A 10923-nucleotide genomic window follows, 5' to 3' on the forward strand; every position below is an offset into this window, starting at 1 on the left:
AATTTCAGTATAAGAAATGTCCAGATGATATTTCAACACCAAATAAAGGAGAAAAAACTAAACAACATGATATAATAAAGGGAGTCTAAAGTGTCTCTAAAGCTTTAAAAAGTCACAGGATACTAAACTATACCATATTACAATTATATAATTATACAATTATAACATTATTATCAATAAATTTAATCAGGACATAAAATGGGATTTTTTTTGTTCATTGTGACATTTTCATGACAATTTAGTACATTTCTCCTAGTCTACTTACAATTGCATTTATAAATGTTCAATAGAGTTTAACTAAAGTATTTTTTAGGTAATGAGAGATTTTAGAATTTGAGAATGAGAAAATAATGTCTTAAAGCAATGCATTTCCATTTACTGTATATGGGATTCACTTGTTTTATGTAATTTATGTATTGCATTTCATGTACAAGTTTATGCATATTTTTTGGTTTTTCCTTGTCTTTAGATTTTTTGAGAAAATATGACCCAGACATTTCTATTCAGTAATTTCACCCTCTTTTTACTTCCACATCTTTATTCCAAGGCAAGCAAAAACTGTTGTGTTTTTTGATTGATCGCTGGTTGATTATAAAGTATTACACCACACACTTACATTAACATATTCCTGATTTCAGTTGATTATTATTGTAACTACATTATGTGCTACTGCTAACCGATGTGGAAAGTAAAAATGTGCATCCCCAATGAGTCGGGGGGTTCAAACGTGAACATTTAGCTGTGGATGAAACACTGCTCTAGGATCAGAGGTGGACGTTTATCTGTAGTGTGGGAGAGGGGGAGAGGGCTGGTCTGGGTTCAATGCCTCTGCTCTTCATGAACGACAGCAGCTGGTCGGGTATCTCGGCCAGTACATCTTTGGCCAGTCGGGCCATGCTGAGCACCTGATTCCCGGATCGGTCGATGTAGTCCCGGAATGGCACAAACTAGAGAAATACAAAGATGAATCTTATTAAAAACAGCTTTCTAATTGCAATAAATAATTTAAGGTAAGTGATAAAAAAGAATATTATAATATAAATATAATATAATATAATATTGATTGATTTTATTTAAAAAATGGAAGGTGAGTGGTAAAGCATATTAAAAATGATATACAAATTATATAATTTAAATAAGGATTTCATATTTTATTAACAATTATAAATATTTAGAAATCCTAAAATAAAATTATCATTGGAGAGACAATAATTTACTTAACTAATATAGTTTTCAAAATTAAAAAAAAAATTGTGTGAAACTCATGGAATACCAAAGTGTGTAAACATATTTAGTGTGTAAACATTGTAAAACACTTTTTGTCTCAGTTCTCATTTCTCACAATTGAGACAGCCCTTAAAATGGCTGATTCCCTGATCAGTGCCCTGACTACTGAACAAGGGAGCTGATTGAGACGCACCTAATATTTGCATTTAGAAGATATAAGCATTCAAAGCTTGCAGTTCGTCACTTCCGCCAAAACGGTTCAACGATTTGTTTGACGTCACATCGTACTTCAGCTTCTCATCGAGTCTTCTGGCCAATCAAATGCTCTCTAGAATCCGTAGCGCCTGCCCCCTACATTATAAATAGACGCTGAAGCCGCGGCTGAGATCAGTCAATTGTTCACAGTGCAGTATTTCCTGTACTGTGAATGGCAAGTAGTGCACAATGTAGGCGATAGGGAACGATTCAGACAGTGTAAATATACTTTCGATTGGGATAAATGAGGTCTGCTTTCACGTTGTGTCACGCAAACCGCAGCAGCACGCACAGTCTGATCTGGACTTTGGCTCCGGTCCAGAGACGCGATCGCACGGAGCAGATCATATGTGCTAGTCGGCATATATTAAACACTTTTAAAACTACATAGCCTCAGCATGATTATGGCTATGGTTGTCAAATCAGACTATGATTAGACTATGGTAGAGGTCTTCACGGAGGACCCGAGACCTGAGGGTTCGGGTCTATATTTTAAATGGTCAGTCGGGTCCGAGTCGGGTCCTAATCTATTACTTCGGGTTCGGGGTCTTTTTAACATTGTGATCAGTGTCAATCAGCATGCGTGTGTTTTGTAACTTGCAGTTTGTAAAATTAGGATGAGAAACGTGTGAGCGGGAAATAAGGTAAAAAAAACATGCGTTACCCTAATTCTGTGCATTTTTTGCTAAAAAAAAAAATTGCTCCGAGTCTTTATTACAACCAACAAAACGTATCGTTATTGTAGTTCAAAAGGGTAAATGTAACAGTCGAAGTTGACTCGAGATGAAAAAAAAACTACGAAGTTGCATTAGTCATCCGTCTCCGTGACAGCAAGTACTTTTGAATCTGGAATAATGAGTTGATTAAGAAGGCTCTTTCAGACAGCAAGAGAGAGGAACAGCCTAACATGGATGGAAGTTTATTGGCAAGGAGGATTGTATGCATCGCAGTCAGGGAGAGGGCTACAGTAGTTGAGGCAAAAAGTTTTTTTTTTTCGCAACATGTTTATTGACTTAATAGCATTTGCTGTGCAATATGTGCCGATCGGGACAGGTGTAGTCGGGTCTATGTCTTCCCAGCTGGGTTTGGGTCCAACTTTCGAATAATGGTTGGGTCCGTGTAGTACATTTAAGGCATTTCTCGGGTCTGCACGGGTTCGAGTTCCACTTTCAAATAAAATTCAGGTCCGGGTCGATTCCGCGCAGCACATTTACAGGTCTCTTCTTTTGGGTACGAATGTTTGGACCTGTGAAGACCTCTAGACTATGGCTGTCAAATGCGGCTTTACCAAGCTCAAGTTTGGCTCTGGCCCGAGCAGATATAAACAAAACGCTATTGGCTATTTTAAAAAGGCGGCAGAGCTGCTCGATATGTCCCGCCTTGTTTTCCTGTTTCAGTTGAAATAACGTCATCACATAGAATAACGCTGCGTGTTTCAAAGCACTTCAGGGGACCTTTCAAAAAATCTGAATTGAAGTTTAAAAAAGGCTTTTTGATTGCACAAAAAAAGAAATCAAAATGGCAAAAAAGCAAGTGGTAAAATTCTAAATATTAAATCAAAGGGGGAAAAAATATTTTTGAAAAAAGACCAAAGTACCACATAAAGATGGGTAACATTATGTACCTGGACAATGTCTCTCTCAGCAACACGTCCCCTGGAGGATACCCTGACCTCATCTCCATCCAATTCTTCCATTGCTGTTACATTAACATGAGAACAGTTACATCACATATTATATTCTTATTTTGAGAGCTTCTGTGTTTGCAGTGCCACAATCTCACCATCAAATTCAGCAGGGCCGACTCCCACAATTATGATCGACATGGGCAGAGATGCCGCCTGTAAACCGGGAAGGGGTAGCAGTATTTGATCAATGCCCTGCTAAAAAGATTATTGTCTGTACAGAACATTGTGAAGGTCTACAAGCAAAAATGACTCACGGTGACCACGGCTTCTCTAGTCTGTACCATGTCGGAAATGACACCGTCTGTGATGATCAGCAGAACGAAGTACTGAGAGCCATCTGTCACCTCTGACGCGCACCTGAGGATTTACAGAGTTAAACGCCTCTATATTTAAGCAAGACAAGAACATGCTTTTCAGAAACTGAAAATGTTGCAGTATGGTTGCACTAAAGCTAAAGCAGTTGCTATGGAATTATGGGTGATTTCTAACGGGCCCAAGTCAAAACAAATATTCTGATGCAAAGAAATGGCTTGAATAAGGGTTTGGACATTATATGACTTAACAAGCACTGCTAATAATTTGGATGTGACTAGAAATACCTGGTAAAATCCTGATTATTTTATATAAGCCTTTTTCTGAACTTTCCTTATTAAATCTGTCTGTTCAATCCAGTTCATCGACCCTAATACCCACCTCCAGATATTGTCTCAGTCACGGCACGTAAGAAGTGGAGAGCTGAGAGAGGAGACTCATACCAACTCTGAAAAGTTGCCCACTGCAGCAATGGCCGATCAATATCTGCCTCTTAAAGCACCTCTGCAGTTCTGGGAGTTTGACTTTCTTCAGATTGAGAGATTTAGCTGGATTTGAAAAAAGCCTTGAAACTGTCAAGAGCAATTAAAAGCCTCTTCACATGTACGTACAAGGTTTAGATCTTTTGTTATATTGTGTGATAAGCGGTTCATGATATACGTGATATTTGAAGCAGATCAGAGATTCAATTTTTTTTTTTTAATTCAAACCCAACATTCTTCTTCTGTGGCTAATTTAAAGTATACTAACTGTCCATGTTTTCTGGTTTATTTTATCATGATACATTCACATACTGGGCCTGATTATATAACAAATTTCTGTGGAAAATATAAAAAAAATATATTACTTTGAAATTGCATTACATTGAAATTAATTCTGTTTAATTAAAAACAGAATAATAGCATAAAAGTACAAAAAAATACTGTTGGCCTTAAAGGAAAATGGATATTTTTAATAAATAAATAAACCAAAAATATATATAAATAAATAATATTCTGTATTTTTATTGCAATTTATTATTATTATTATTATTATTATTATCAAATAGTAGTGGTAATTGTACCTGCCAACATTCTATATAATAATCTTTATTCTATGCTGTAAAAAAAAAAAAATTCTAAATTGTAAATAAAACAACTAGAAAGATATTACTGTAGTTTTGATTTCTAAGAAAAAAAGAACATTTCAATTTGTCTGCTTAAAAATGTCACATTTATTATCTGTTATATTTATTATATAATATGTTTATTATATATGTATTATATGTCTTTTCTTTGTAATTATCTTTGTAATTTACTAGGAATTTCTGAGAAAAAAATTGTTTCAAAATGGTACCAAAATTTTTTTTATTTAATTCAAAATTTAGTGTTTAACGTCACAAACATTTTTAATTGTAAAATTTTCATCCCCACTTTTGTAGCTTTTGTAGAAATAAATAAATTTTTTAAATCTGTATTATTTTTGTTTATATATTCTATTTCAGTATCTGAGCCTTAAAATGAATCTGGTTATTTTGCTACTGTACTTGTGACACTTCATGTAAATGACCTCTCTTATGACTGGCTAACCTCTTCATATTTTAAATAGTTCGAACTCTCATTCATGCCGTGATATTTAAATTTCAAATGTTAATGTGCTCGTGGCTTCACATCACAACCATCCTAATTTCTAAATGACCCATTTTTGCAGCTCAGCCTCATTAAATAATCGCTGTGCGAGAGGGTTGTGTTGCGAGCGCTGCCTACATAGTATCACATCAAAATCTTGTTTTTCAAACAAACAAGAAAAATCCTGTTTTCCATGACATGTTCCTTTTAAAGAAGTTATTTTTTCCTGCGTGGTAAACATCAGACCTCGACTGCATCTGAGCAGCAGGTACACTGAGTGAAGGTACACTTAGTCAAGCGCAGGATTCTGGAGCAGTCTTTGGAGCGCGTGTGCGCGAAAGTGCATTTGTGTGGAGAGAGGACATGCTTTAGAGTGAATAACAAGTGGATAGTGACAGGAAGGAGTTCAGCTCGCAGGGGAGACAGAAAAAAGAGCAGGGCAGGGGAGACAGAAAGAGAGCTCAACCTGGTGTCAATTGCAGGAGAACTGTTTAGCTTACTGTGCCACCTGGTTGATGACAGGGGCAAAGTTGGTGGGGCCGTAGAGCTGCACTTTCCGGAGACAGTCATAGTACGCCTCCAGCACGCCTTCGATGCCAACGCAGTTTGCGTTCTCACAGTCCGAGTTCTACGAGGTCAGAATACATACGCGTTCGAGAAGATCTCCACAAGTTCATATATAACACATGAGGAATAACGCCAGTCATTTCTGGCTTATTCATACTGGACAGAGGCATATTTTATTGTTATATGCTATGTCCAAAGCTCAAAATTCATGACAGCATAGTTTAGCTTTAATAATGAATATCACGTCTGTGTGGTTTGTGTTTTAAAGTGATAGTTCACTCAAAAATGAAAATGCTGTGACTATTTGTTATTCCAAACCTTACTTAATTCAAAATTCAAATTCATTGTCTATTTTAGCAAAAAGATTTTTAAAAATTTAGGAGGAAAGAAAACGTCATTCAGGTAAGGAATGACAGAGAGAGTAAATGATAACAGACTTTGCATTTTCTTCTTTTAACCATCCAGCATTACTGCTGTGTTATTGTATGTGGGTTTTTAACCCTTTAAAGCCTACTGTATCATATTTGATACACTTTTTAAAAGATCCTCATGATAAAAACCTGTTGTACACTATCTACTAAACATTTTTAGCATGTACTTTTAGTATCATTCTTAAACCGTCCACCTTCAGGTTGTGTCTTTTTACTGTGAAATCTTTACTAATTTTTTTTATAGTAAATGTAAGAATAATTTTCATATTGTCAGCAATATTTCAAGATGAACACTTACTTTGCTAAAGTAACAGAAACGTGAGCATCAAATATGATAATTCAGGCTTCTGAGGAACGTTTATTTGTACATCTTTCAGTTATAATTGTATTATTGCATTTATTTCACCTCCACAATAAAAACTGTAGTGTTTGATCATAAAACAAAGTATTTAAATATCATCTTACTAAGACATATTATTGGAAAATACAGATTGGCAAAAATGCATTTTATGTATGTTTATGTCTGTTATACTGTTATAATGCTCTCATTAATGTACATTACAAGCTATCAGAATTTGATCAAATGTTCCGGCTATATAAATATTAGCAATTGCACCAAATTGCATATTTTTGCACAGTTTGGGACTCTGAATAAAATTGAGGTGTTTCTTTCCTATTCAAGTATGAGCTCCATATTCTCCCATATCCTTCTAAATGAGTAATAAAAGCTTGATATATTAAATATTATACTACATTATATAAAATATTTGATATTTAGTCTAAAGGTTCAAAAACTGTTCAATTACAGCAAAAAAGATTTTTCTAACTATGATTTGATATTTGATATGTCAGGCTTTCAAGGGTTAATGATGGCTCTTTTCAAGCTGTTACTCACCAGAGGAAAAGCATGAGAGATCTTGCCATCAAGAGGGAGTTTAGCTCCAAAGCCGTAGGCAGGGAAGAGTTTGTCACTGTCATAATCCTGGACGATTTCCCCCACGGCTTTAAGGGCCATGGCGTACGCATTCAGCTGATACGGGTTCATGTAGTGGAGCGATGTCGGCTGAGATGGGTTTCCTGAGTTCAGGTATCAATCAATACAAGTTTAGACACAAGTGCAAAGACATCATGGTCATGCACATCAGTGCCAAGCTCTAAATCTAAAACGGACATGAGACAATGGCATGCCACACAAACACCAATGCTTATGTAATGAAGATGGTCTTACCATTAGAGGCAGTGAAGTCTATGGCTACAGTGAAGTTGAGCTGTGTTCTGTTTTCAACATTGAAAAGAATCACAGTCAAAAGTTTGTAACCAATGCAGTACATACATATGGATACTTCATATAACATGCTATATTACACGTCCAGGGTGTGTAAATATATATACTACGGTTCAAAAGTTTTGCAGCAGTAAAAAATTTTTGTTGGTTTATTTTTTTTATTAAGATTTTTATTGACAAAGGCTGCTTTAAATTGTTCAAAAGTGAAAGTAAAGACATTCATTATGTTACAAAACATTTTTTTTTTACTATTTAAAAAATGCAGTTATTTTGAAAATTCTATTCATCATTTCATGAATTCTATTCATGAAAATTCAGCTTTGCCAATAAATTACATGTTAAAATACGTTAACATAGAAAATATTAAAATTTATTAAAACATTTTTTTAAACATTTTTAAAAAATCTTACAGACTCCAAACTTCTGATTGGTGGTGTATACAAAGGCTACTAGTCAAAATGCTTATTTATTTATTGCACATTTATTTATTGCAAAAACTGAATTGAAAAACTTCAGAAGATCTTAGTATTCATTCGGTCTCCCTTTTGTTTTAATGACAGCAGTACTCAAGCTGACATGAACAAAACCTAATCCATATTACTCATACTTCAAAGGTAGCAAGACACCTGACCTTTAGTACAAAGGAGTTTGCATACTCAATGATTAGTAATCTAGAAATAGTCCAGAGTCCAAATATTATAGTCCAAATTTCTCCTATTCAATGAATTCATTTGCATCGAAATTTCTTTGTTAAATGTTCAAAACACTACTAATTTTTTTATTTCAAGGTTTAAATTTAATTGATTTTCAACATGGAGCTTTTGGATGCCACTGTATATGCAATTTTTTTATAGTCAAAAAACTATAAAAGCATATTTATAGCAATACTAGTAAATTATGCTAAAACTTGAATTTAATCATCTGAGCAAATTATCAAAACTCGTCTAACCTAGACATGTTAAATCAATCAATAAATAAAAAAGAAATAAATACTCTTGTTTTTGTTTAAAATAAATCACAAAGTAATTTTTTTGTCAAGTCAATGTATAATTAAAGGTCCAGCTGCAATTAAAAGGCAAGCATATGGTATGATATACTGGCATACTGAATCACTGCCTAGATTTCAGATGTCTGGAAATGAGTATGTGATGTTTGCTTTCGATTTTTTTCAGTTGATTAAATATGTGCTTCTTACTCATTCTTTACTGCCTGCTCTCAGTAACCATGGCTTGGGGAACCAGGTTGCTGGCTACTTTCAAAAACATGAAAGCTTGAATGCTTGCATGGCTCCAGTTATGGAATTTATGTAAGTGACATTGTGTCAATTTTCACTTTTTTTTCTATCACATTAAATTAATATATCATATTGACAGTCCCATTTTTATATGATCCATTGAACTATTTGACCATTACTATGGGTTTAGCCTTGAAGCACATATCCAGGACTAGGTAATGCAAAAATATCTCCTATATTCCATTTTTAATCTATTCTATGTGTCAGTATTCAACACACATGCTAGCAATGCCTGAAAAAATAAATAGTAAGTGAACTGCCCTAAAGGCTCAATAACATTAAGATCCACTCTGGTTTATTGGTATTGTCTTGATCGCAAGTTATCCAAATCGACTAATCATAATTCCACAAAAAGTTTACAAGCACGCCTATTCCAGCTGCTCTCTAACCAGTAAATCTGCATCTTTCTCCAGCCTAATTTATCCAGGGACTTTTAAAGGGCACTCACCCGCCTCGAATGAAGTCCACAAATGTGTACTCCGATTCCACTTTGAAGGACAAAAGTGTTACCTAGAGAGAGTGAAAGAGAGAGAGAGAGGAGAGATAATGGAAGTCATTATGAAAATAAATCAGAAGAGGAGAGCGCTTGACAGGTAATCCATTCACACGTACCGTGCCAGAGTTGACGTATTTCTTTTTCCTCCCTTTCTTCTTAGGATTCAGAACCTGAAAGAAACAAAAAGACACCCATCAAGCATGGCTGAAAGAAATATGACATTTTACTGAAGTGTCCTCATATGGTTTTTTATTTCTCTTATGATTCATGAAACATTTTTGGCACTTCACGAACACAGCCCACGTTGTTGTCCCTTTACTTTTTTGGAGGCATCAGAAGCACCTGTTTTTTTGTTTGTTTGTTCGTTTCTTTATTTAGATAAATTAGATATGTTAGATAAACAGTTATCTAACATTAAAAAAAATCATTGCATGAATAGTAACTAGTTTTCAACACATTCAACCTCCTTTGGCCTGTCTTCACTATAACTGCTGTATGAAAATGAAAATCAGCAATTAATGAATTTATATTCAAATCATTGTCATAAAAAATTATTTCAACTAACATTTTAAGTTCCAAAACACATTTAGCTGTGTCCCACATTTTTTGTATAATTTATACACATACAAGCAACACATTCAAAATTAAACCAACTGTTTTTTATTTTATTTTTTAAATCCTTTTTTACTTTTTAAGATTTGCAAGTCTAATTCTTTACTCTGTTCATGGTAAGTGTTTTTAAATCACATCAAAATAAAACTAAAAGTACTGAAAAATGATGTTTTGCCAGAACTCAGAATCAAAATGTATTTGTACAAAACAATCATTTTTTTTTTTTACCTCATAAACATTGAACTGGCTCTGTCCACGAGACAGCTCTCTATAGCTGGTCGTAAACTCTCCGATGAAGTCATGACTGAAGAAAAATGAAAGCGTTTACTTGAGCGAGGAATATTTAATGAACATTGCACGAGCATGCTGAGAAGAAATTATTTTGGCTAATGAAAATTTGACTTGAGTTATTCTTGTTACACGGGATAATTTATGTATTCATAAACACAATATTTACTACCCACGAGGGGGAACACAAGCCATGAAGAACAGCGTACCTTCCATCTCTGTCCCAGTCATAAACATCAACCTTCACTGTTCTGGAGAGATTACAAACAAATCAAACCGCACAGCAAGTCAATATCTAAAATGAAGTGCAGACAGCCTGAATTTTCTCTAAAGGTCAGAGTATGACAGCAGCCTGGTGAGTCCACAGAGCCAGTCCAAAATAACACCAGCACCGGCCGCTACCTCACTCCAGCTGACTGCTGGGATTATTACGATTGCCACAGTGACACAGCTGCCCGTTTCCACAGCTCACGGCACCAGCGGCGTCTCGTTTAAACACCTCAGAGCTCGAGACACAAGTCTGAGAGATGCTTTAAAGGTGCAACTCTATTTTGTGCAAGATTATTTACATGTTACGGACATAAATACAAATGTACTGGCTCTCAGAATGCACCAAAGAATCTAAAGCATATCATATATTACATATAAATATATCATACTGTATTTTTATTGTATTAGGGCTGTCAAAATGATGCACTAACACATATTTAAAAATCTTTTAGTTAATTGTTTGTTTGTTTTTTTGCATTGTTGATGCATTTATTCAATATGATAAAATATGAAAACAGAAACTGCATTTCTTATTAAATAAAGTCATTTCTTATTTATCAGGGTTATGCCATTACTTGAAATAAAATAAACA

At 34.7% G+C, this 10923-nt stretch overlaps 1 protein-coding gene across 1 annotated transcript; it reads right to left on the reverse strand.

The window, feature by feature from the left end:
• Window positions 1-215: 215 nt before the first annotated feature.
• Window positions 216-10643, reverse strand: LOC306860292 (copine-9-like). Its single transcript, XM_079401912.1, has 11 exons — window positions 10271-10643; window positions 10002-10077; window positions 9278-9331; window positions 9114-9175; window positions 7315-7361; window positions 6982-7163; window positions 5589-5716; window positions 3424-3526; window positions 3265-3322; window positions 3107-3180; window positions 216-947 (listed from the first exon to the last, which is right to left on the reverse strand). The coding sequence occupies exons 6-11, from the start codon at window positions 7129-7131 to the stop codon at window positions 765-767; spliced, it is 696 nt and encodes a 231-aa protein (XP_079258038.1). The 5' UTR covers window positions 7132-7163; window positions 7315-7361; window positions 9114-9175; window positions 9278-9331; window positions 10002-10077; window positions 10271-10643; the 3' UTR covers window positions 216-764.
• Window positions 10644-10923: the final 280 nt, after the last annotated feature.

This window comes from Barbus barbus (assembly GCF_936440315.1).
Source record: "Barbus barbus genome assembly, chromosome: 41".
Lineage (NCBI taxonomy): Eukaryota > Metazoa > Chordata > Actinopteri > Cypriniformes > Cyprinidae > Barbus > Barbus barbus.